The sequence below is a fragment of the Puntigrus tetrazona genome, chromosome 19 (assembly GCF_018831695.1).
Source record: "Puntigrus tetrazona isolate hp1 chromosome 19, ASM1883169v1, whole genome shotgun sequence".
NCBI lineage: Eukaryota > Metazoa > Chordata > Actinopteri > Cypriniformes > Cyprinidae > Puntigrus > Puntigrus tetrazona.
Window position 1 is genome coordinate 16,006,009 of NC_056717.1, and position 27,815 is coordinate 16,033,823.

The 27,815-nt window shown below is 37.9% G+C and overlaps 2 protein-coding genes across 4 annotated transcripts; both read right to left on the reverse strand.

The window, feature by feature from the left end:
• Window positions 1-296: 296 nt before the first annotated feature.
• On the reverse strand, window positions 297-5,305 carry dazl (deleted in azoospermia-like). Of its 2 annotated transcripts, none has more exons than XM_043217238.1 (10): window positions 5,173-5,305; window positions 4,499-4,615; window positions 4,102-4,193; window positions 3,549-3,600; window positions 3,372-3,438; window positions 3,163-3,293; window positions 2,936-3,016; window positions 2,785-2,835; window positions 1,515-1,590; window positions 297-1,429 (listed from the first exon to the last, which is right to left on the reverse strand). In XM_043217238.1, exons 1-9 carry the CDS (start codon window positions 5,173-5,175, stop codon window positions 1,546-1,548), a joined length of 639 nt encoding a protein of 212 aa, XP_043073173.1. In that variant the 5' UTR covers window positions 5,176-5,305; the 3' UTR covers window positions 297-1,429; window positions 1,515-1,545. The 2 variants fall into 2 exon arrangements, with proteins under 2 accessions (XP_043073173.1, XP_043073172.1); XM_043217237.1 differs by lacking the exon at window positions 5,173-5,305 and adding an exon at window positions 4,760-5,135.
• Window positions 5,306-5,835: 530 nt separating this feature from the next.
• On the reverse strand, window positions 5,836-27,504 carry tbc1d5 (TBC1 domain family, member 5). 2 transcript variants are annotated; one of them, XM_043217510.1, is made up of 23 exons: window positions 27,404-27,504; window positions 22,601-22,650; window positions 22,385-22,484; window positions 21,292-21,334; window positions 21,082-21,190; window positions 20,848-20,937; window positions 20,680-20,754; window positions 20,515-20,582; window positions 19,992-20,094; window positions 19,755-19,843; window positions 19,550-19,600; window positions 19,363-19,432; window positions 19,059-19,231; window positions 11,106-11,248; window positions 10,641-10,747; window positions 10,454-10,539; window positions 10,002-10,291; window positions 9,783-9,845; window positions 8,171-8,379; window positions 7,903-7,999; window positions 7,748-7,827; window positions 7,313-7,597; window positions 5,836-6,987 (listed from the first exon to the last, which is right to left on the reverse strand). In XM_043217510.1, exons 3-23 carry the CDS (start codon window positions 22,479-22,481, stop codon window positions 6,748-6,750), a joined length of 2,568 nt encoding a protein of 855 aa, XP_043073445.1. In that variant the 5' UTR covers window positions 22,482-22,484; window positions 22,601-22,650; window positions 27,404-27,504; the 3' UTR covers window positions 5,836-6,747. The 2 variants fall into 2 exon arrangements, with proteins under 2 accessions (XP_043073445.1, XP_043073444.1); XM_043217509.1 differs by having other exon boundaries at window positions 21,292-21,337.
• Window positions 27,505-27,815: the final 311 nt, after the last annotated feature.

The following is a 27,815-nucleotide window of genomic DNA, read 5'->3' on the forward strand; positions in this document are numbered from 1 at the left end:
TACTCTTATTTTATATTTTTGTTCTATGAATTCCTTTGTAAGGGATAACCTTAAAAAAAACAAAAAAGATTATATATATATATATATATATATATATATATATATACACACACACACACACACTGTACATAGTGTTATGAAATACATAAATCCATTTTTAATTCAGCTCAGTTTTAAAGAGTGGGGTACTAGAATGCCTGTAGAAACTTCATGTATCAGACAAAAAAAATAAAAATAAAAAAATAAAATTGAGCTCACAAAACCAGTTAATAAAAAGGCTACTTTAAAAGCAAGAATAAATTAATTCAACTTTCTTTTATTAACAAAAACAACAAAACCGTACAATGCCAACATCAAAATCCCAAACATATATACAAAGGCAAACCTGGAGTACAGTGATTAGAAGCTCTCAGACTATGGTACAATATACATCACAACTCCCATGAAGCAATGGGAAATGAATCTGAGAAATTTCAACACAAGTCAGTTGAAGTTGGTTTTTAAAAGTTATCTGACAAATAAGCTACAGCTAATAAATCAAAGCCCCCCTACAAGAGAAACAAACCTCTAAGAACAACGTTGCAACACTGAATAAAATTAGTGCTTTGTGTCCAGTACAACAATAACCCATAACTCTGGAAATCTAGAAAACAAAACTCTGGTGTGAAAAAAAGTGCTGGAAAAGTAGAAAAAACAAAAAAACAAATGCAGCTTGTCTGTGTTCACAGTGATATCAATACTCCGTCATCGCTTTCATTTTAAACAAGTCAACCATACTGTGACCTGCTGTGACTTACAGGGCTCAGTTAAAAAAAAAAAATTAATGCAATGATCATATTTACACCTCTAAATTGCACCAAAAGAAAAGAAAAAAAAACTAATGAAGTAATAGAAGTACAGTGATAATGACTGATGAAAGTAGATTTAGAGTAAAAAGGGAAGGGGAAGCCACTGTACCCTAGTGCTCAACCAAACATGTGCCCTGAATGTGAAAACCCCCAAAACAAAAACACTTGAACAGTGAACACTCAACAGCCTAAACAAGTAAATGAATTTAAAACAACAGGCCGAACAGTCAGAAGTTACCTAAATGCATACGGTGCGTCACCAACAGTGAGACAAACTTTAAAATAAGCAAACGTAAAATATAAATATGCATTTGTGAGCTTAAAAGTGTCTTTTAAAGCTTGTTGGCCATGACAAAGAAAGAAAAACACAGACAATACAAATAAATGGGTGGAATAAGCCAAAGGAAACAAAGCTTGTCAAATGTTTCAATGTGTGCGTGTTTCAGGAATTAGGTTACAGTATGATCGTATGATCATAAATGTCATTCCCTCAAAATACACCGAGGGTGTTTGAAAGCACAATGAACTCCATTGCTTGATCTCCATCAGGTCGTTCACCTTTGCTTCTGTAGGTTTCTTCCCTAAGACGAAAGGAACAAAGTGAGAGTGAAAGTGACCCTCGAAAAAAAGAATATCGTCATTTGGAAAAAAATTAATTCAAAATACCAAGAAAATGAGTCTGTGCCAGCGCTGAAGGCTAAAGAAGGGTTAGCAAGGTCTGCACTCCACAATCCACATAGTTCTGAAAGAGAAACACATACACTTGTTCATGAGCCTTTTCATCTTAGCATACTTTTCCCCTTCAGCTTGCAATTTTCATATTAACACAGCACTGCCATCTAAAGGTTTAACACAGCACAACAATTCAATGTAATATGGATGCACTAAGGTTAATAAAGACTGTATTTTTACATTCTTGTGGCACATCGAGATTGACGTATCATGTTCGTTAGATGTTCTGAGGCAGCCGCTCCGAGCTATTAGTCATGAGATCACATCAGTAATCTCTCATGTTTTCATTGTGAAACAAGTTAAATCATATTACTCAAACTTGAAGGTTTCTAATACAAACCTGCCAAAATACATTTGACTTAACTTCAAAATCTATAGAAATTCTGCTGTTATATATTAAAATATACTTAAAAAAAAAAGGTAATAAATTAACAAATAAACATTTAAGGGAAAAAAACCCAAAAACGAATTAACACTTGCGCCACAAACTTAAAAAAACAACAACAACAAAAAAAAAAAAAAACAACGTCCCTAGTTGCAGAGCATTTTAGCAAATCTTTGACCTTAGGACCTTTTGAGCAGCCTGTGCTTATTGCTACACTACACTGGCATTATTAAAATGCTAGAGGCAGCAGTCTTGGACTAGCTTACACACGCTCTCCTCAATTTAATTTAATGGGTAGGGCAAGAACACCGGGCTAACTAAAGTGGTTAACATCTTGGTTCACATTATACTCCAAGCAATTACAATTATATTACAATATACTGGTGCATCTCCAAGGAAAAAAGGACATTAAGATTACCCAATGTTAAAAAAAAAAAAAAAAAAAAAAAAAAAAAAAAAAAAAGTAATATTTTAACAAGGCTGCATTTTTCGTTAATACATTTAAAACCGTTCCACTGTGCAATATTATTTTAGTTTAAAATAACTTTTAATTTGAATTGGAAATGTAATTTATTCCCATGATGGCTAAGCTGAACTTTTAATAGTCTTTATTCCAGTGTTCAGCGTTACAAGATTTCTCAGAAATCATTATACCATGCCAATTTGGTGCTCAAGAAACATATAAAATAATGTATAAAAAAAGTATAAAAACGTAATATTTGTGCAGAGACCATGATATACGGTTAAAAATAAATTTATTTGAAACAAATCATCCGAGACCATTATTTACCAACCAAGAAAAAGAAGAGTGGAGCTGACCTGATTGACAAGCCTCGTCCTCTGCTCTCCACACCACTGTGGCACGGGATACTACACACACACACACACACACGTCAAATTTCTCTGACAGTTTTTGGTAAACGAACGCATCCAGAATAGGTAGTGTGCGTGTGTGTGTGTGTGACTGTACCTGGTATGCATATGTGGTCTGTGCATAGTTCATGGGCACCTGTGGGACAATAAATCCTGGAGGACTGGAGTATGAGTAAGGCTATGAGACAGGCATTCAGAAAAAAAAAAAACAAAATGAAAAAAAACACTGATATTCTACAATATTTGGAACGTGCAAACTTTAAACGCCTTCGCATGATGTTAATATGCAGGGTGGCATGGTTTGTATGAAGATCGTTTAGCTACCTGCACGTACTGATTCCCTCCATTGAAGACAGGTGAGGGGGGGGCCAGGCCTTGGGGACAGCAGCTGCAGTACACATACGGGCTGGGGCTCATCCACTGCGATGGACCAATCATTGAAGACGACATGGAACCTGGAAATAAATAGTAGTCCTACTAAATTCCTACTACCAATTCATAAAAAAAAAAAAAAAAAAAAGGCATGGACTCACGATAATTTCGCTCTTTCATGATGGCAGGTCCCAGTTTGAGTTTTCTCCCTTTAAAACTGATCGGCTGCTGTAGAAGAATTGAAGTCGTACAAGATGTTAAGATGCCCTCATGACATCAACACAAAGACAAAAAAAAACCCGCAGAAGACTGTCACAGACAAGTATAAACGACCTTACATCAACAATCGTCTGGATATCCACGTCCTCGCTGAAATAAACAAAACCGTACCTGTGAGAAAGATGTACAACCAATCAGAGGTGACAGCTAAACACCTTTTCTAAAAGCAATTTCCAAGAAACGTTCTATAAAAAGATAGTTTACACCACCAATGTGAATTCTGTCATTTACTCCCTCACATGTTGTTCCAAAATTGTTTTCTTTGAATTCACTGACAGTAAGTGACAAACATTTTTGGACATTTGATAAAATGCACAACAGTGATTGTCTGGTAAAATTCAAAATCAAACTCTATGTGATATATCAGTATACACACACACACACACAATGTAATATGCAACATTTTGAATGCCCTACTAGAAAACAACGGTTTTCTGATTTTAGCTGGTACCCAACCCTTGCCAGTTGACCTGGCGAACAGGTTTTTCCAAGGACGCGCTACACTTTTTAAGTCAAGCTAACTACATCCAACTTAAACCAACCAAAACCAGCATAGGCCGATTTGAAATGATCATTCGTTTCCGAGCAGGGCAAATCCCAACTCTCACTCACCCTTTGCATATCCCTCCTCGATAAGTGATGATTTTCACTTCTTTCACAGACCCGTACTTGGCAAAGAACTCTCTGATCTCGTTTTCGTCCACCTGATGGAAAAAAGCACGGGGACACCCTCTTCTAATGTACACCATTTATTCATGTCCACTAGTACAATCATAATGCTAAAGCATATTAACTGTATTGTAAGGATTCTAACGTGACAAGGCATGCGTGTTAAAGGCAAGGCTCAAAGGGAAACGATTGATTGATTCGGTCAGCCTGTACAACTCGACTGGCCTGCAGAAAGCCAGATGAACGCCTCTGGTGTGACTTTAAAAGCAGACCTCGAGCCGAAAAAGATTTGTAGTGCGCCAGGTTGAAGACGCAGGCCACTAAGCGTTCAGCTCATTACCTTCATGTCGATCCCGCCGACGAACAGTGTGTTGGGCGTCATCTTGCCCTCAGGTAAAATATAACCGTTAGACAACTTCAGAGAGGACGGGAAGCCCGGACGGTGCTTCTGGATATCCTGTATGCATTTCACAGCAATTTCGCCATTATAAATCAACACACGTTATCAAGAAGACAATGAACACGCGGCAAGTACAATATAACGGTGAGCCCCCATAAACAATTAACAGGCACACATTTTCGAGATTCAAAATGCGATTACCTGTGAATATAACCCACATATGAGACACAGGGGTAACTGAACGCCCTGATACATCTTAGACTTGAAGTAAGGCCACACGTTTTGTTACTTATTCCCTAAAAATACACCCCAACGTCAGCCGAAATGCTAAATATGGTTTCAAATTGCTCGAAACAAACAAGGCCGAAACCGGGTCGATGTCCCGCACGATCTTTCATGTTTCTGCATTAAGCAATCTGGGCATTTAGGCTAAGATTAGTTAATTGGACGAACATTTGTACTCTCCTGACAGATGTACATAATCTAATGGCCGACGGCCTGATTTCCGCGCGAACTTTTAAAAGCGATGAGCTTGATTTTTAATAACATCGATCTTTGTAGACGGTGCCCGAGAGATTGCGTTGTCTAATGCTATTACTACTTATGGTACTTACCATATCTAAAACAATTAAAATGGCAATATAAGTTAATGAAGTGAGTGTCACGTTGGGTCTGCGCTCTCTGCTGGAGTTGCATTAAAGCGCCACACCCATTCTCAGTCCTAATTGGAAAATAAACATCAAATCAGGCGAATTTTTTATTTATTAATACTTTGAATAAGATTGATTTTTAAATCGCGAATCGGCCAGAGCCCAAACATTATACACTGTAATTACTTATAAAATAATATGGCAGATTTGACAGAGTCTAAAAGCATCTGTTTACTGCAGGAAAGTTAGACCAGGTACTTGAGGACCTTAAAGCACACCGCGAACTTTATGGGCTATCAACACTTTGTTTAGCCTTAAATCTGATTTGCTTTGCATTTATATTTAAATAAGGAAATGTAAAACAGTCTGACTTTTATCAACAATTTGATGACATGCTAGTTAATTTAGTAATAATGAGAAGCCAAACTCGCTATAGCAATAACTGACCGCTAGATGTCACGTTTGAAAAATCATGATAATGATTTATAATATTTGGACTGAATTATAGATGTTTCAGAAGCAACTCATGACTATTGACTATTGGTTAACCGTTTATGGTAGTAAACAGAAAATAGAAATAATTGACTAAAATTAACACCCGGGTATAAGGAGTAGCACGCACAAAGCTTTGGATTAGACAAGAGTAATGCTTTTTATTCATCCAGAGTTAATAGGATATCAGTATTAGAAACATCCCTCGTGTCGTGTGCAAAACAATACACAGTTACCACGGGAACCAAGACAAAATGAGACTACTGACACAGAATACTAGAACATAAAAGTTTCACATATCATTGGCTTAAAAATAATAACAAATATGGTGAAAAAAAATCTGATTTTAACAAATGACTGTGCTGTGGTTTAAAATCGCAAAAAAAAAAGAAAACACAGACAAAATGGATAACTGTTCAGGCACTGGTTCATAGAAAAAAAAAGTAGGTAAAGATGAGTAAGTGAGAGCGACACTCAGTTCATATTGATACTAAAGCTCTCTACTACAAGATTGAGCATCTGTCAATGTCTCGCTTTTATCACACAGCGCTTAGTACGCCAAAAAAAAAGGCAAAGACAGACATAGAGGGAGAACTGTAGCAAATATAGCTTTTATCTGAGGCAGAGTGTGTGATAAATGTATCTCATAGGATATTGATTTAGTAGAAAACAAATATTAGGTTTTCCACATAAATGTCAGGGTGATGTCCGAAGATTTCAGCCGTAAGGGCATTTTCAAAGAAAATTAAAGAATAGAGAATCTCATTTGAGTTGAGGCTGCCTTTTCTGGCTTTGGATACCACATGTAGGTAACGGAGCAAATAATCCATGGTATATATATATGAGGCAAAAAAAAAACAACTTAAGATGTACATAAATATACAGCTAGAGGTCCAGAATTTAAGAAACAAGAAGTGTGTTTTAGGGCTTCAGTTACAGGGCATGGGGTCACATGAGGCAGACAGCCTGAGTTCATATGTGCAAACGTCCAGCACAGTTTCTTAAGTGTTGAAGATGGGTCCAGTCATATTTAGGGGGAATCCAGGTTCAAAGGTCAGTAGGATTAACGATAGTGAAATCAGAGTCCTTGCTGTGAGTGCTGCCGTCATCTGGACTGGAGGACCCAGATGTGGTCCCCATCAGAGGGTCTTGAAAATCCACCTTGTTCAGGCCTTGTACGTGCTTAGAGAGTGGAGCCGTGGTGGTTATGCTTTGCTCCTCACTCTCAGAAGGCTCGCCATCCTGCGAGACCAGGATGTAGTCGTCCCAGTTTCTCCCTTCAGTGGTCTAAGATACAAAGCAAATAAAAACTGTGTTTGAAATTGGTTTATTTCCACCGATTTATGGTTGTTAGGATATAATGTCATTTATTGCTGTATGGTTGTCAGCCAATATTTGGAAAATCTGGAATCAGAGGGTGTAGAAATAATCTAACAATGTATTGTTGGCTACTGCTATATATACTTCCGCTACTTATGACGCTACTTGTGGTCCAGAATCACAAATATTTAAAAAGAAAACTTGAATCCTGGTGTATTCAAGTGAGAACTATAAATGAAACTTATAGTAAGTGCATGTACTTGCTCCGTAGTTTTGTGTAATCCTCTCTTACCTGTGGCTCTGGTATTGTGGTGATATTCTCAGTAGTCAAGATCTTCTCCTCCTCCTGCTCCTCCTCTTCTTTTTCAGCTACTAGGTCTCCTTCCTGGTGTTCGTTGTGCTGTATGATAGTAGAACCAGCCGTGTCTTCAAACAAATGTTCTGGATCACTGTGGTCCTTTAATGTGCTATACTGGCTAGAGCAGTAATGATCGTCCGCTATGGTGATCTCCTCATTCTCCTCTGATTCCAGCTGGCTCTGGTTGAATCTGAGAGCCCCCTTCAGGATGTCCTTAATCTAGGGATAACATGAACAAAATTAGCTCTGATTTAATATTAGAGCTAACAGATTAGATTTCGTATCACCCTGAATGGGTCTGTGTGCATGCCAATAAACGTAATAAAAAAATCCTAATTTATTTTAGCAAAACAGAGGTCTGATTCATACCTGTTTTAGTCCAGCAAGCGACACCAGAACCTCGTCTTCCTTTTCTAGATGCTCCTGCAGTATCACATCTTGAATTTTGCCTGTCCGTCAATCAAAGCACAGTCATTATGATTCCACCACAAGTGTTTGAGGCAACTGCTGGCTCACTGACTCACCTATGTGCATGTTCATCATCTTGGCACAATATTTACTCATGGCTTCTAGGTCATTAATCTGACCCTGTAAGAACGACACCTGAGCCTCCAGCTCCTCCTGTGTATTAAAAAAACATGCATAAATTAGCATACATATAGGACTTATTAAACAGGAGCTAATACATGATATCCTAGTAATTCACATGGTATATGAAAATAAAAGAATAGACGCAAAGTCTAAGAGTTTGGGAGTGCAAAAGGAAAGATTTGAAAGTTGAAAGATGCTTACCGCATCCTTCTTGTTTATGGTTTTACTGTGAGACCGCGAACGACTGATATTAAAGAAAGAGTCTTTCTTTGTAGCAGAGGGGGGAGGAGAAGATGTGCTGGAGTCTCGACCCCTGGACACCGGGAGAGGAGGGGAAGACATCGCATGATCCCGCCCACCAGACAAACTCTCAGTGCTGGGGGAGGAGCTAACCGTCCTGGAGGTGTGGCCTGTGAGGTAGACATTAAAAGAACAGTCACAAAATTAGTCTCAGGCAGCAACATCAAATGTAAAAGAACAATTTTAACAAAACATACAGTAAGCTACATGAAGGGCACGAAAAGTTGGAGACAATCACAGAGCATGCAGTAAATCAACCAGTCGTTAAACAAAACATGACCTTAACAGAAGGATTTCACTTGTACAGTACTATGATGACTAAGAAGACATTTACAGAAAGTTCAGAGAATATTTACATTATTATTTAAAAGTCTGGGCTCAGTAAGATTTTTTTAGAGAAATTAATACTTTTATTCAGTGACTACGAATTAATTTGAACAAAAATTACAGTAAAAAGATGGCATAGTGTTTTTTCAAACTGTTAAACTTAAGTCAATTAATTATGTAATTAATTTGGAATAGCTTAATGTCATACAAATCCAGATTTTTTTTTGGTTGAACCTACTGAAAAAAAACCCTGGTGACAAAAAGCAGCAAGTTTATTTGAACACAGACATGCATGCATGGTTTTACACAGAAGGCCTTAAAAGGTGCTGTATTTAGGATTTTAACCCAAAATACCATAATATGTTTGCAGATATTTAAGAAACATGTAAAGTTAACATACTTGTTTATCTGAAAAACAATGCTACAGTCAATTATTCTCCATTAGAATTTTTTTTTACTTCCGTCCCGGGGATTCAGGACTTTATTTCAGATCGTGAAACCTGTTGCCAGTTGGCGGAAAGCACAGCATATTTTATTTCAGTCACGGAGGCTGGCAAACGAAAGGAGTCCGAGTGGGAAATTCTGTATGTTCTAAAAAACTTCCAGTTTAGAACATACAGAAAAAAAGAACATTAGAAAAACAAAACAAACAAAAAAAAACTGATGACGACCAACAACGGTACAATAAAAACAAAATAAATATTGGCGATGCGTTTGAGAGATGGAAACAGTTTGAAATAGACAATGGTATATAAATGAATGCTGAATTGGCCCATCTTCTCATTAACAGGCAAGTAATTAGCTAACGTTGGTTAAATGATGTATCCTGGCTACTAACTTAGTGGGAATATTTTTATTTAATTCGACTTTCAGACAGTACTCTGTCTGTTTACACTGTGTTTCATGATGCCTGGTTGGTAAGACAGCATTTATTCAAGACGGTGTGGCTGACTAGTGCCAACCTGCATGTGCCTCAAATCTGAGTAGGTGGGGCCGGATGAAAAAAAAACAACAACAAAAAAATATTTTAAATTTTGACTGCAATACCTTGATCAACCACTCGGTGTCAATCCTACATACAGCACATTTAAAAGCATAAAAAAAAATATACAGGACCAAATAAAATGCATTCATGCAGCACACATGCACACTCTGGTGCTAATGTTGTTGTCATGGCAGCAGTTACCTGGAGTATCTGAGTGAATCTGGGCAGGGAGAGATATCTGAGAGGCTCCACAAGAACCTACATCTAACAGACAACAGAGTAAGGCTACAGCACACACATAAACGCATTCACATATTCCAAGCACACTGAAGTATTAATAACTTCAGGAGGTATATGGGTAAAATGAGCACAATCAATAAGCGTACAGGGTCGAAAAGGTGCGCGTATGCGAGCGCTCACCTTTGCTGAGGTGCACCGGCATACTTTCAGACTTCAGCAGCCGGTGCTGTTGATGCGTTTGTGGGTATGGCTGAGATTTCATCAGCGTGTTTGTGGGGGCAGTGCATGGTGGAGGCTCGGCCAATGGGCGTGGCACAGGAGCTTGAGGGGGAGGAGCTGATATCACCTCACTATTAATTGGCGAGATGCCGCTGGAGCCGCCTCCCATCGGCGCAATGAGCTTCCGGCCAAAATTAAGAAGGGAACTGGATACTTTATTAATGTTGAGAGGTGCTGCTTTAGTGCTGGCCCTGGAGAAAAAGAAAAACTATAGGTACTGTGCATATACGTTTAACACATTATAAATAATTATATTATATAAATAATTTAATTAATTATTAGTAATTAATATTAACGTTATGTTTTGCTCTAAAAAAGTAGTTTAAAATGTATAAAACAAAAACATAAGATACCGAGTCTTGTTGACCAAGTCGGCCCCACGGGTTTTGTAGTAATCAAGGTTTTGCTGGAACTGGTAGTTTACCGGTCTTGGATTATTCTGAGGTTATATAAAAAGACATGACAAAAATAGCACAGAAATAACTTACAGTAAGTACATAATTTCAGAATAATTAATAATAATTAATTTATTTAAAATACCTTAGGGTCTCTGAGAAAGAGTGCTTTTAGCAGCAGAGAGTGGATGTCTCCAATGGGAGGATAGTGCATCAGGAGCCCGAGACACGTCTGGAAGTTACTAGCGATCACTTCAGCATGAAAAACAGAAACAATAGTTACTGCATATTCAAATAAACTGATAATGTTCTTAGACCTCTTTGTAAAGAGCCAAAAATTTAAATGATGGCATATTTTATCACCCCGAAGCCATCCTAGGTGTACTTGTCTTTCTTCTTTCAGACGAACACAGTCAGAGTTTTTTAAAAATGTATCCTGGCATGATAGCGGCCCTAAATCTAATATATCCGCAATTACTGCCTCTTAAAACCAACCAAAACGCCTCCAGGGGGTTATCACATGACCTTTAAGAAATCTATATCCTGTGTTATATTGTTTTGTATTATAAATGAAGCACAGATGAGAGAGATGAGAGAGAACTGAACTCACATGCATCTCTGATATACAGAAGCATAGCGACAAACACGTAGTCCACCAGGTCCAAAGTGATGCTGTCTGCAAAAAGAGCATCCCAGACCACCAACAGATCCTGCAGGGGAAACTCCCGACCAAACAGCAGTCGAACCCAGCGACTGCCCACAGACAAACAGAAACACATATTCATAAATGGAGGAAAAAAAAAAAAAAAAAAAAGCACACACACTTCCACATATCTTTAATCCTATATGAAATAAATTCAACACATAAAAGGAAAGAAATGCTTAAATAATAATATATAAATTATAAATATACCAGAATATTATATTAAATTCTAATAATGGAATTAATTAATTAACACTTTGTTATATTAAAGTGATAAACCTATAGAGTAATAAAAGTATAATAATAATAATTATAAATAACCCTTTGGTTATTTGAGTTAATTTCCTGCGTTTATATGTTATTTTGATATTAGTTAGGTATTTTCTAGATAATAATTATATGTTTGTGATGTTTTGAAATGCTTCTTTGCACTCTTTAAGTTATTTATCCGATGGAGACTTTTATTTTGAAAGACGGCTTGCCGAAAAAGGCGCTGCGCCCGCTGAAACACGGAAACAGAGACCGCGGAGATCGCAGAGAAGGAGAGCACGCGTACAGAAACGGAGACGGAACAAAGTTAACATAAATAATTAAGGACACTTTAAAAAAGTAAAAAGGAAATTAGCATCGTTTTGTTTTATTTTAACTTTGATATTTTAACACCTGGTTGAAAGGAGAACAAGGTAGAGCATTCACTAATATATACGTAAATTACATGTCGTATTGTGTTTTATGTGTTTGCTTTATTAAATTTGAGCACCTTTACTTAGTTTAAGTTAATTGTTAGTATTAATTGTGCAGTTTTGAGTAATTACTTTGTTTCATTTATATGAATGTGAATTCATTGTAGATTCTATATTGTTTATTTTTCTACTTTAGCTCTTACGGTGTTGTGACAATAAAAACACAAAAGGAAGGCAACACAACATCAGTGATTGAGTCAAATCTTTACTTATCAACCGGGCTGTGACAGTAAGAGCTTGCCTTTACTCTGAAGAGTAAGTGCTTTACGTAGAAGATCTACTGCTTCACCTCAGGAGTCTTACCTCACAACGGAAAGCTGTCTAATGATAACCAAAGGAGTTGATGTGAGTCTGTGATTGTCCTGTAAAAAAATAAAAATAAAAAAATGGATGTTTCTGAAAATAAAGATCCAGACCAGCAGGTTGAAAACCCTCATAATGGAACAGAAAAAGAGAGCTTCACCGTTCTGATCGACAACGGAACCTACAGAGAAGATGCGTGCGTATAAAAGAGAGGAGGCCCTAAAAAGGGAAAAAGGATTGAATCAGTTGTACGAACAATGGAAAGACCTGGCTCATGCAGCACAAGGGAACAGCTAAAGACAGATGTTCATGAAAGCCAGCTCATAGCGCTTATTAATACACTAGAGAAAGGAAGAGATGATGTTATGCAGGTCTACCTAGAAATTAGAGACTACATCGCTCCATCCAGTGACACTAGACGAGAATCGATACTTGTGAAGCTGTAACAAAAGATATTTCAAGATCATTTTTGACAGAATGGCGTGCCTTGAGGACTTTGACCGAAAATGTGAAACACAGTCTTCGTGAGTTACTGCAGCGTGATTATGCACGTAGTGTCTCACGGATCCACAGTCTCACGCCCCACATCATCAAAGTCTACAGTTATGTCCATAGCAGCTAAGCGGGCAGAAGCAGCAGCTGAATTAGCAGTCAGCAAGAAGCAGAATACTCAATGATACAAGAGATCGAGGCTCAGAAGTGTGAACTGGAAAAACTAAAGGGAGAAAAGGATCTAAAAGCAGCTAGAGCCAGACTGCAGGCCTATGATCAAGAAATGGCGCTGGAAAACGTCATTCATTCTTCAGACTTAAATAGGAAGGAACAGCGGGATGTAAGTGTAGTGCCACATCAGCATGTGACTCCATCTCCTCTCCAAAATTCCACCAACATTGCAGCAACATCCTCACCTCCAAAATCTGATATATCATATCTCGCTCAAGCTGTTCAAGATAGCATAGCTCTGAACAGGCTGCCTACTGCAGAACCATCTGTGTTCAGTGGTGATCCTCTCCAGTTCATTGAGTGGAAAGCTGCATTTGTGTCGCTTCATTGATGGAAAGGCCATTTCTTCTACTGACAAACTGCACTATTTAAAAGGTATGTTGATGGACCTGCTCGTAAATGTCTGGGTGGTATCTTTTACAGAAATGATAATGAGGCTTATAATGATGCATGGAACAAGCTGAACCAACGGTATGGGCAGTCATTTGTCATACAGAAGGCATTCAGGAAAAGCTAGCCAAATGGCCTAGATTCAGCCTAGGGATGCTGAAGGTTTCAGAGATTTCTCTGACTTCTTGAATGCATGTCAGCAAGCTATGCCTCACGTCAAAGGGCTTGAAATACTAAATGACTGTGATGAAAATCAGAAACTTGTACACAAATTACCAGACTGGGCAGCAGCACGTTGGAACCGTCCGGGTAACAGAGACACTGATTGAGACTCACGACTTTCCAAAGTTTATCGATTTTGTGACCTTCATGTCAATGGAAGCAGAGATTAATTGTAATCCTGTCACCTCCTTCAGCGCTCTTCGTGCCTCTGAACCAACTTTGGAAAAACGGAACCTTACGGACAGTAAAAGAAACAGGGCTAATGTCTTTCATACTCAAACAGCCATGGAAGATAAACAAAATGATGAAAATGAACAAAGGCCCACTAAAGGAAATTACAAAAGGTGTTTCTTTTGCAAAGACAGTAAGCATAACATTCATAGCTGTCCTAAATTTCTGTCAAAATCATTAGAAGATAGACGAAATTATGTGAAGGAGAACAAACTCTGCTATGGTTGCATGAAACCAGGCCACAGCGCAAAAGACTGCCGTCACCGTCTATCCTGTGACATCTGTAGACGTAGACATCCAATGTGTCTACATGATGAAAATTATGGAAAGAAAGTCAACACTGCACCAATCTCAAACCAAGGTGACACTGAGACGGCAACTGCTACATCTCACAAAGTAGAGAATGATGAGCCATCCACAAACACTTCCATGATCGTGCCAGTGTGGGTATCAACGGAGGGAATCCAGGCTGTGAAAGGCTTGTTTATGCTCTGCTTGACACCCAGAGTGATACTGTGTTTGTTGACCGAGAGCTGAGCAACAAGTTACAAGCTGACTCCTGTCCTGTGAGACTGAAGTTGACAACCATGACCGCAAAGGATGTTATCATGCCAAGTCAAAAGGTATCAGGTCTCAAAGTAAGAGGCTACAGCTCTTCTGTTATCCTCAACCTGCCCCCTGCTTACACTAAAGACTCCATTCCAGTGAACCATACTCACATCCCTACTTGTGACACAGCACGACATTGGAAGCATCTCTCTTCACTGGTTGACAAAATTCCACCTCTGCAGGATTGTGAGGTTGGTCTCCTCATAGGCTACAGCTGTCCAAAGGCTTTAGCACCAAAACAGGTAATTCTAGGAGGAGACGATGAACCTTACGCAGTCTATACAGACCTAGGATGGAGCATTGTTGGTCGACTGTCTTCACACCATGAATCACAAAAAGCTTCAACACCATTTGTCACAGAGTCAGCACTAAAGAGCTCCCTCCAGTGACCCCAGCAGATGTAATAAAAGTATTGGAGTCTGATTTCAAAGATGCTGGCAAAGATGATAAAACTGTTTCACAGGATGACATCCTCTTCTTGACCAAACTGCAACAAGGCATAAGGAAGAATGAAGACGGGCATTACGAGATGCCTCTGCCCTTCAAAAAGGAGACCCTATTTACTTAACAATAAGCAGCTAGCCATCGTAAGACTCAATCATCTTAAAAGGAAATTGCTAAAAGATGAAAAATACATGGAACACTATGTGAAGTTTATGGAAGAAGTCATGGAAAGGGGTGATGCAGAAGAAGTGCACAATGAAGGAAAGGATGGTGAAGAATTGGTATGTCCCTCATCATGGGGGTGTTTCACCCTAAGAAAGCCAGACAAGCTCCGTGTTGTCTTCGACTGCTCCGCCAAGTACCAGGAACCAGTCTCAATGACCACTTACTCCAAGGCCCAGATTTAATGAATAATCTGACTGGTGTTCTCGCATTTATTCAGAAAACATCCGTGGCCCTTATGTGCGATGTTGAACGGATGTTTCACCAATTTCATGTAAAAGAAGCGGATCGAAACTACCTCCGATTTCTCTGGTGGAAAAATGGTGACTTGGCTTCACAGCCACAAGAATATCGAATGAAGGTCCATCTTTTCGTGCAACCTCATCACCTGGATGCGCCAACTATGGTCTGAAACATTTGGCTAAAGAGAATGAGTGTATGTATCCTCTTGGCTCAAAATTCATCACAACAGACTTTTATGTAGATGACGGTGTCATCAGTGTAGCCAACACAGAAGAAGCTATCCAGGTAGCAAGAGAAGCCTGCGTCAACTGTGTGCCTTAGGTGGTCTTAGACTTCACAAATTCATTTCAAATGACAAAGTTGTACTGAATAGCATTCCAACTTCGGAACGAGCAACTGGAGTAAAGACGCTTGAACTCAACTTTGATGACATGCCTTTAGAGAGAGCTTTAGGGATCCACTGGCATGTTGATTTTGACAACTTCAGATTCTCTGTTGACCTCAAAGACCAGCCAGCAACACGTCGTGGCATACTATCCACAGTTGCGTCTCTGTATGATCCCCTAGGCTTTATTGCTCCTTTCCTGCTCAGTGGAAAATTGGTGCTTCAGGAAATGTGCAGAAACGGAACTGGTTGGGATGACCCCCTTCCTAAAGAATTGCAGTCAAGTTGGGAGCATTGGAAAGCTGATCTCGTGAACTTGGAAAAAATCTGCATATCCCGCTGCTATGTGCCTGCAAACTTTGGAAAGGTTGTCAAAAGGGAGCTGCATCACTTCTCTGATGCGAGCAACAGCGGATATGGCCAGTGTACCTATTTGAGATCAATAAGTGAAGAAGGAAACATACATTGTGCCCTGGTCATTGGTAAATCCAGAGTTGCTCCCATCAAGGTCCAGACTATTCCGAGGCTTGAACTGACAGCTGCTGTCATCTCAGTTGCTATGAGCAATATGCTTAAACAGGAGCTGGATTATGCGGACATAGAAGAGCACTTCTGGACTGACTCTCAAGTGGTGTTGGGATACATTAACAACGAAGCACGTCGCTTTCACACATTTGTAGCGAACAGAGTGCAGAAGATACATCTCAGCACTACTCCTCAACAGTGGAAATATGTTCCCACTAATGAAAACCCTGCTGACCATGCATCAAGAGGTTTAAACACTAATGAGATTCTAACATCCAATTGGTTGACAGGGCCAGATTTCCTGTGGAAGAAGGATAAACCTCCTGTGGCAAATATTGACATAGCACTAACGATTGGAGATCCTGAAGTCAGACAGGCTCAGACACTGAGTTCGCATACAACAGAAGTCTGTTTCTCAGATCGCTTGTCAAAGCTGTCTTCATGGTCTGGAGTTGTCCAAGCTGTGGCTCGCCTCATTCGCAGAGCAAAAGGAGACAAATCCAACAGTTACAGTACTGTAGCTGAACGAGAAGATGCAAAATGCTTAATTGTTAAAGATTTACAAAGAAACAACTTTCCAGAGGAAATCAAATTACTGAGAAAGGGGGCTCAGCTGTCACCTAGCAGCAGGTTGTACCGCCTTGATGCCTTCCTAGATCAAGAAGGAGTACTCAAGGTGGAGGAGAAGGCTCATGATGCGTCTTTACCTAGCTTAATCAAACACCCAGTGATCATTCCTAAAGATCACCACATAACAAAGATGATCATCTCTCACTGTCATGAGAATGTCAAGCACCAAGGAAAGGGTCTCACAGTTAATGAGATCAGATCACAAGGATACTGGATTCCAGGAATGAACAGAGCAGTAGCATCCCATGTGCATCACTGTGTGACATGTAGGAAGCTCAGAAGACCAACCGAAGAACAAAGAATGGCCAATCTCCCACCAGAGCGCATAAATCCATCCCCACCATTCACATATTGTGGTATGGACTGCTTTGGACCCTTTATCACTAAACAGGGTCGAAGGGAGAATAAAAAAGATATGGCCTCATCTTCACATGTTTCAGCTCTAGAGCTATTCATATCGAAATGCTGGACAATATGTCTACCGATGCTTTCATCAATGGTTTGCGCTGTTTTATTGCATTGCGTGGAGCAGTGCGCATGAAATTAATGTGACCAAGGCACCAACTTTGTAGGAGCCAAGAATGAGCTGAAAAATGCTCTTAAGGAGATTGATGCTGATCGACTGACTGTGTTCTTAGCTGAGAAGCAGTGCGACTTTGTCCTAAATGCACCCCATGCAAGTCATACTGGTGGGGTATGGGAGAGGTAAATCAGAACAGTGAGGAATGTTCTTCGCTCAACTCTCTCACTCTCTTCTGGAAGACTGGACGATGCGTCACTGCGGACATTCTTTTATGAAGCTATGGCAATCGTAAACAGCAGACCACTCTCAGTTGATAACTTAAACGACCCCAAACAGCCTTGCACCTCTCACACCTAATAACCTGCTTACAATGAAGTGCATCCCAGCATTGCCACCACCCGGCAGATTTATTAGAGAAGACATCTATGCAAGGAAGAGGTGGCGTCATGTTCAGTACCTTGCAGAGCAATTTTGGAGTCGTTGGCGTAAAGAATATCTGTCCAACATTGCCACTAGACAGTGCTGGCACACAGCAAAGAGAAATCTGCAAGTAGGAGACATTGTCATGGAAAAGACTGATCTGCCCAGAAATGAGTGGCGACTGGCCAGAGTAACGGAGACTACTACAGATAAAGACGGGCTTGTGAGAAGAGTCAAGATATGCTTTGGTGACCGGAATCTAGAAAAGGATGGTCGTCGCCTGAACAAGCTGTCTGTCATTGAACGCCCAGTACAGAAGCTGGTCCTGTTGCTAGAAACAGTCTAGCTAATTCTAAGAGCAACCAAGTGTATCCTTTTCTTCATATGACTTACATTCCAGAATTAATTTACTTTAGTATGAACACATTATGTGCGTGCTTTTGAGCAGAAGGTCATCTTTAATTGAAAATCATTTGTAATTTGTTCTTTAAATGTTACAAAAAAAAAAAAATTACTCTTGATTGGTGGGAGTATAAATAACCCTTTGGTTATTTGAGTTAATTTCCTGCGTTTATATGTTATTTTGATATTAGTTAGGTATTTTCTAGATAATAATTATATGTTTGTGATGTTTTGAAATGCTTCTTTGCACTCTTTAAGTTATTTATCCGATGGAGACTTTTATTTTGAAAGACGGCTTGCCGAAAGGTAGCGCTGCGCCGCTGAAACACGGAAACAGAGACCGCGGAGATCGCAGAGAAGGAGAGCACGCGTACAGAAACGGAGACGGAACAAAGTTAACATAAATAATTAAGGACACTTTAAAAAAGTAAAAAGGAAATTAGCATCGTTTTGTTTTATTTTAACTTTGATATTTTAACACCTGGTTGAAAGGGAGAACAAGATAGAGCATTTCACTAATATATACGTAAATTACATGTCGTATTGTGTTTTATGTGTTTGCTTTATTAAATTTGAGCACCTTTACTTAGTTTAAGTTAATTGTTAGTATTAATTGTGCAGTTTTGAGTAATTACTTTGTTTCATTTATATGAATGTGAATTCATTGTAGATTCTATATTGTTTATTTTTCTACTTTAGCTCTTACGGTGTTGTGACAATAAAAACACAAAAGGAAGGCAACACAACATCAGTGATTGAGTCAAATCCTTTACTTATCAACCGGCTGTTACAATAATAATAATATTATATATAATAAAAGAATAACATAGTTCACTCATACTCACATGCCATAAATCTGCGGAGCTATTTCTAGTCTGTTGAGGTGCATGTAGAGTTCAATGTCGTGTTTCTTTACTAGCTGGTCTTGAATTCGGTTGACTTTGGTCACAATTGCAACAGAAGGGCCAGAGTCCTGTGGTCTTGCAAAGGGGATGCTGGTTAACATCTCTTCTTTGCCCTGAAAAGTCATTTAAACATAAGCAATATTGACCAGTTTTATTGTTTGAATTTGACAAAATAAAATAAATCAATGCAGATACATCAAGATACATAAAAATATCAAGTTTTATATAAAATAATTACTGGTACCTTTCTGACCTCCCGTTCAAAACTGCTGAACCAGGGTTCTGCTGTTTCCATGAGCAGAGAAAACATGGTACTATGGGAAAATTGACAAGAAGACAGACTGAGCAAAGTATGTTTAGGAGCTATATGCACTTAAATAGAGACAACAATTTGGTCTGAGATTTGTTATGATAATGTGACATTTACTCACTAAGCGTCATGCTCATGGAATTTAGGATCCAGGAGAGCTTTCATCTCTTCACTGCAAAGGAGCAAAAAGACGCTGTTTAAATAAATATGCTCAGAATAACTGAACAATCCATTAATAATGACTCAAAATTCTATGGAGAGCAAATTTAAACTTTAATTTGAACAAGTCTTCAGACGATCTCGTCTGTGTGGTAAATAGGTCAGACCTGGGATTGGCCGTCTCACTGGCATGTTGAAACGCCTGGTGATCACAGTGGAGAACAAACACTATAGGGGCCAGTAACTCATGCATGCCCTGTACAAACATAGAGAGGGAGGGATGAAGAGGCAAAAAGCATAAGATTTATGTTTTCGGGAAAATTAATTTTAGATGCATCTGAGCCAGTCTGACAGGTTATATTGTGGTATGACAGTATTGTCACAATCATTAAGTGTTTATAAACCTGCTTATAGAGTAGCTGCTCGTTCTCTCGTGCGTAGCAGAAGAGAATATCTGTCAGCTTTGTCCTGACATCCTCTTCCTGGAAGTACAACATCTCTGGAAACCTGGAGCCAATCAAGGAGTAGACGACATATAATATAAAATAGTAAATATACACAGTGCACATGCATATATTATGTAAGCAAAAACTTTTATTTTGAATGCAATTAATCGTAAATTCATCGGTTGACAGCGCTAAATATATAATATAATTAATATATGATATAGCGTTTATATGAAAAACAAATACAAACAAAAATCAACTGTTTTAGAGTAAAATTTTAGAGTAAAAATTCCAAATAAAAAGAAACTAGCATCCAAAAGTTTGGGTCAGTGAATGTGCAGTATGAAGGAGCATTGCTGTTAACTTTGATAAGAGTTTCTTAAGCACCCAATCAACATATTCGACTGATTTCTGAAGGACCGCTTGACATTGAAGACTCAATAGATGGTAGTGTATCTGTACAGGTGGTTCACACACTTACGTTCGTAAAACATCTTGTTTGATCATTCCCCTGAGCTCCTTGTCCTGAAAGAACTTATTCCATAGACTCTGAAGAGAGACACAGAGAAAAAAAAAGATGTCAATCAAACAGTAATAGATAGATCCAGTCATTCTTATAGTTTTAGTGCACTGGCTGTTCTCCCACCCCCTCGTCCTGTGACAGCGGGTTGTTCACCACCAGGTCCTGCTGGCCGGCAGCTTTGCGAGGGTTCGTAATATGCTGCAGTTCAAGACAAGACAAACAATCGCGATTTAGCGTCACAACCTACTGAAGGCTCATAAATCACTGCCACGTACATGCGCACACACATACCGTCTCTTTGATCTTCTCATACTGGGCTCTGTGCTCCTTGGTTCGACTGATCCATTGAGTCTTATCTTCTGGCAGGACGTCCAGATAAAGCTGGAACCAACAAAAACAAAGCTTATTTTGTTTCTGCCCCGTTTGGCACAGAAATTGCTCACTTAACCTTTTAACCCCAATAACAACAAGGCGGCAGTTTTCATGCAGTAAACCCGTCATCTGCTACTGTCAGGTAGCCATTACCTTCCAGCACACACTGCGGAATCGGCTGCTCCGTGATCGCCCGTTAATACCAGCCTGCCTGATCCGTGGCAGATAGTTACTGTTCTGGAACAAATCATCCCACTCCTTTCTGTATAGAGCATGTCAAACAGGAAGTTAAAGGATAGAGATACACCAAGAGTTTCGTATGAAAACCAGAGTGCTTTGTTATATTAGGGAAAAATTAATGACCTGTATGATTGAAACGTGGACTCCACTGCACTATCCAGTGATCCTACTGAAATTAAAGAAACAAAATTACAAAGAGAAAACAGTTGTCTTAATACATGATAGTTTGTGACCTAAACATGGAAATGACTGAATTAAGAATAATTTTAGATAACAATTTCATCTTTTTCATAGTGCAGCAATAGTGCAAATAATGCAAATAATACAATCATAGTGATTCTTCTAACAACATTACAAATCAAATACAAAATCCCTCCTTGTCTTGCTATTTTTATTGATGGCAGAGATAGTGTTTCTGATTTAAACAGAACAAACATTAGATTTCATTTAGATTAGATTAGAATTGAATTCATTAGATTTTTGAATCCGTTCAAGTGGTCCACGCAAGTGAATCAATTCAAAACTCAGTTGTTTTTCTGGCATTTTACAATGTTTTAGTAACTATAAACATATGTATTTATACATATGTATTTATGTAAATATATACTATTGTTTTAAAGTTTGGGTTCAGCGTTAATATTTGAACTTTTTTTTTGAAACAAGTAATATTTTCATTCAGCAAGGATGCATTATACTGATCAAAAGTGACAGTAAAGACATTTGTAATGTGATAAAAGTAAGAATAAATGCTGTTCTTTTCAACTTTCCATTCATCAAACAATACAGAATGATCGGAATCATTTTGAATGGATCATGTAATATAGAATTTGAAAAGATATGAATATATGAAAAACTTATTTTAAAATTCTGGTAATATTTTACAGTATTACTATTTTTAAATATTTTTGATCAAATAAATGCAGTCCTTCTAAGCAATAAGAGACTTTTTTCAAACTGTACTCTAAAGTTTTGAACAGTATTGTAAGTAAAATAACTCTTGTAATTATTATGTAGTATTATACTAGTTCATACAATATAAATTAAATATTCCTGACGTCATTTAGAGCAAACATGCATACAAAACATGCAGCCCTATTCTTCACATTGATGGGTCTCGAATTTAAATAGATATATTAGCTATCTCTCAATTGTAAGTCGCTTTGGATAAAAGCGTCTGCAAAATGACTAAATGTAAGTGTAAATGTAGCTATCTTACGGTCTCTGTTCCTGTTGTAGTTCTGTAGAGGGTCGTAACCCGTCTCCTGCTCGTCCTGCTGCAACGGGTGTCGTGTTTCAAAGTTTGGGTGCTGCATGTCCTGCAAAACCACAGAGGAAGAGCTAAAGACTGTGATATCAACATGCACCACTGAAGCCACGATCAACAATACAGTAAAAAAACAGGAACTACATCAGGTATTGTGTGGATACTCACTGTTAGACTCGCCGGGTCACAGTGGAGACCACAGTCCACTAACCATTAATCTGACAAACAGCAGAACAAAACAAATGAATAAACAGACCTGAAACTGACAATAATAATGGCTTACTTGTAGTTAAGCGTGCATATTAAACCATTGGATAACATGCACAGTCCACTCAAAAATTACAATTCTGTACAGTATGGACAAAGATATAATGGAAATCAATACCAACAGAAACTACCTGCTTACACTGTAAAAAAAAAAATCTGCAAAATGTATGGTAAAAAAACAGCAGCTTTGGTTGCTGTAAAACTGTAAAAATATACGGTAACAGCGTTTTTGGTTTCACGTAATTTCATTAGCTGATGTAAATGTTAATATACCAACCTATTAATGTATTAAAATCTGTTTGGTACATTTGAAATACACCGATGAGCACCAAATGCAGGCCAATCACAATCAAAATCATGGTGAGAGTCATTAAATTTAAATAAACATTATTTGACAACATTAAATGTAACATACAACCTTAATAAACATAACTGATAAGAGAAAACTAAGAAGAAACATAGTTATTTCAAAGAAAAAAAAAATAATAATTTGAAACGCAACAGGGAATTCTAGAAATGTCAGTTTACGTTTTTTCCCTGTGAATTAGAACCATTTAGCAGGTTTTTACTGTAGCATTTTCAGTTTCTTACCGTTAAAATCATGGTAATTTCTAAAAATATCTTAACTGTTGTTCCACAGAAGAAAGAAACGCATACAGGTTTGGAACCAACAAATGACGGCCGAATTTTCTTTTTTGGGAGAACTATCCCTTTAACATTGAAAAACAAACAAATAGAGAATAGTATGATGGAAAAAAGGGCAAAAATAGCAAACTGCCTTCATCATCCACTTTTCAGAACTCAAATCAATACGCCAGAGACGCAGCAGCTTGTATCATGTCTGGTTAGTATGCACTAAACAGATTGTGTTTGTTTGGATTAATTACATTGTTTCATTTTAGTCGAAAGCTATTTGTAATTAAATCCAAGTTTAGCTGCTAGTTCTGGCAAAGAATGTAAATGTTTCACAGCCAAACTGTTTCTAAATTCAGGACAGCAACATGAATGAAGAGTGCCAGCAACACAGTTCTTTAAATAACGTTTAATTGAATTGTGTATACAACTCTGCCATCACCTCAGGATCATTATACAAGCGACACCTGTATTCATTTATCAGAATAACCAGCCGTGCTAACATTTGACAGATGTGCGGTGATAAAAAACACAGTCTTGAATCAAACAAAGAGGCGAACAAAAGGGGCTCATTTGATCTGTTGTATATGTGGTATAATTGTTCTGCAGCACTGAGGGCGCGTGAGCAAACACACTGGTGGTGCCAAGCGCTGTTTGGAAGTGACTCCCAGACATTTAGAAACCAAAAATATCCCAGCTCTGACAATCCAGAGCCAGACAGCGCTGATGTGACAGCATTAGGCTATAAAAAAAAGAAAAAAACAAAAACAAAAACAGGCTTGACTGGATTTTTTCCTTCTATTTTTAAAACCTAAATCCATTTTGTTGTGTTTAATGAGGTTGCGTTTGGTTCTGAACACACACAACCTCCAGCAAACGTCCTTTATCAATTATGCAGATGAACTAATAAACACTGATCTAACATCTCAGTACACCAAAAGACAGCCTGTGCAACTCATGCATTATATATAACTGTGTTATAGATGCTATATGGAGAAAAGCGGCCTAGGAAATTTACATTTAGTCATTTTGCAGACGCTTTTATCCAAAGCGACTTACAATTGAGAGTACATTGTTGCTGTGTGTGCAAACAAAAATAATTGAAATAAAATAGTTATTTAATTATATAATTTTGTATAAACAAAAACAAAATGTTTTTAAATTAAAATCAAAATATAGTAAGAACAATTGCACATATTATATATAGTATTTATATTTACAATAACTATTATTAATATTATTATTATTATTATATAATCAAATCAAATTAAAAATCCATTTATATAACATAATATAAAATATAAAATAATAAAATATAAAATAATATTATATTCTTATAATATAAAATAATAATAATAATAATTATTATTAATAGTAATATTAGCATTCCTCCCCACTGATTTAAAATGTTGTTCTTCTGTCAAAATAAAAAATGTTAATAAATTTTAAGTGGCAGCTTTCAAATAGCATAAGCCAACAGATAGCTTTCTCTGTGTATTATAGATCTCCTCGGCCCAGCTCAATTAGATTTATGCATTAGTTGTGGTACAGTGGGAAATCCCAGGATCCTCTGCAGTAAAGTACAGTGCTAGAAATTAGCATAAAGCCTCAGGGACAACTAGAGGTATGATTAAGTCAAGCCAGACACAAGAGTAATAATTAAAATATGCTAAACACAACAATAATAATGAACTGGACCTGCAAGATGCCTCACGGCCTCGCACAAAGGAATTCAACTAAGACATTCCCCAAAAAAGATTATTAGGTAAAACAAGTAAAAATAGAAATAAGAAATACAGTAGCTCTCTGTAATTAGATGTCGGGTTGGTGCGGCTTGAAAATATTGCCTTAATGTTCAGTTTGTTTCTAACATTGCAACTACAGCATTTACTGGCACAGCTGCAGGCTAAAGGCAGCATTGATGCAATCACTCCACAAATGAATCCTTGCATATTTCATTAGTTATTCACATATGTGCACACAAACACACACACACATAAATATTAATACTGCATGAAATAACTAGTAGGAGATTTGAGATTCAGATGCAGAGCAAAAGTTGCTTTGCTTGTATGTGCTGATATACATGCATAATCAAGGAGAAAAGCTTGATTAGAATTAAGGTTGAATTGTTTTGTATATAATTTTGATTTAGCTAAGATTAACATGGCACTGTTTGGATTGAAAAAAACACTATGAACTATATTCAATCCTTAAACACTGTATGTGTGTGTGTGTGTGTGTGTGTGTGTGTGTTTAAGATAAATTTATGAGGAACCGAAAAAACACTAGTTTGAGAAACCTGTGCTAAACCAAAATTAAGAAACGAAACAAACACAACTCTCTAAAGCAACTGTAACTCAGGAAAAAAGTCATTTGCATATATACAAATGCTACAGGGAAGTTACTGCAGACTAGCAAATGCAAAATTATCTTGAACGGTATTTTGTGAATTTTAGGATCACAAAATAATCCAGCAAATGTTTAAGGAGTTCCAGCAGACAAAACCCAGCTCATTACATCTAAACGCCCGTGGGTGCAGCGCACACCAATAAGGAGGGTTACAGAAGCAGACCAGGCCTAAACCTGTTTAAACACACTCACATGCCTTCACTTCATCAGCCAATTACAGAACAGAGCTCCTGCACCAATCACATGACAGTAGCTTGTAGGAATTCTACGAGCTACTGGGTGAACTCAAAAACCCTACGTTATCATTAGTGCAGAAATATGCTTGGTCATAATATACGGGCAGTACTAAATTAAGAAAAGAATGTGCACATGTTCTGGTTCTGTAATATGCACGTATTCACAATCAATGATAACCTGAAACGTTTTTCGAATATTACAGGACTAAGAGCACACATTTATTCAAACAAGAACTGACCGAAGGCTCTGAGCTAATTGTAATCTGACATGGTTTGCATGCATTAAATACTGCAGCATGACAGGCGTTTAACTCTAACATCACCGTGTGTGTGTGTGTGTGTGTGCCTGTGCCTAAGTGTGAAAACGGCCAGCAAGCTGGTCTTGTGATGCTTTGTTAAGTCTTTTTCTGTTGACTATGTGGCCTCAGGTCCAAAGAGAATGATATACTCCTCCAAAGATCATGCTGTCCTACTTCACAATAACATCATAATGTTACATGTTACAAAAATATATAAGGAAAAAGAGGAATCATGAAATATCAAATCCTTATATAATATCAAAGGGCATCATTAAAATTCATGTGGTCATTTTCCCATTTTGGGAAATTACATAACATATACATACACACACACACACTAATACATATACATATACACATACATACATACACACATACATATATATATATATATATATATATATATATATATATATATATATATATATATATAAATGTTAATTATCAGCATCTGATTCAAAGCTGCAAATGCATGATGCATTAGATTTGTTTGACTAGACATTACAGTATAGATTTATAATATAGGCCATCACACTGGTTACAAGTCACTGCATAATAATTATCACTTATCAGTAAACCGGAGACCAAACAATAATTTAAGAACAAATTTCTGAAAACCAATGTCAGTCACAGATTTTTCTGAATTTTGGGGGGAAATGTGTAATACCTTGTCCTACAGCTTTCAGATATGAGAACCAACATGTAAGAAACCCAGAGGTGAAAATCCTGAAGTGAAAATAAAATTGGGACAATGACCTTATAACGTGCACAGACATCAATTGCATAACCGATAAAATACAGTTTGAAACTTACAGTCATCCCTACAGCCCAATTATCGAAGGCAAATTTCAAAGTGATGGTTATAATTTCTCATATGTATGTCCCCAGCGCCTGCTGTTTGGGATTTACATCAGAAAACCGATTAAAAGCGGCCAATAAAGTTGGATTTATTGATGGAGATGTTGAGTCTAAAGGCCTTACGGGCTGGCAGCTCCACACTTCCGACATGAATCGTTACACAACACTTTACACGCTTAACGTCGCCGCGATCGTCTTTGACAAGCACCCCGACTGTCGCGAACGGCGGTTTCAACGGAGCGAGCGGAATTGAGTCGATATTTTACCTGCAATGCTTCACGCGGGTCTGCCCATTCTGCCCCGTGCTGTCTGCATGTAAACACTCTAGCGCGAGTCAGGCGGATGTGCCGCAGAACAGCTGATCAGACACGTGACTCCGGAGACGGGAAGCCTGCGCGCGACTTCTAATCTCGCAGGTTTGAAACACGCGCGTTGTTTTAACCTTTTTTTTATATGGAAAGTCAGGAATAACTCACCTAATATAAGAGATGTGTGGATAACGGAGAAGTATTTCTTTGTACGACACAAAAACAGTGAATTTTGACAATGGCAAAGCACTTGTCCAACTTTACCGGCCATTAATTTTTCAAATAGCAGCAATTTTACAATTTCATTTTATTATCTTGTAAAACAGTTTGACAGCCAGTGCTCTCAAAAGCACCTGTCCTCAGATAATAA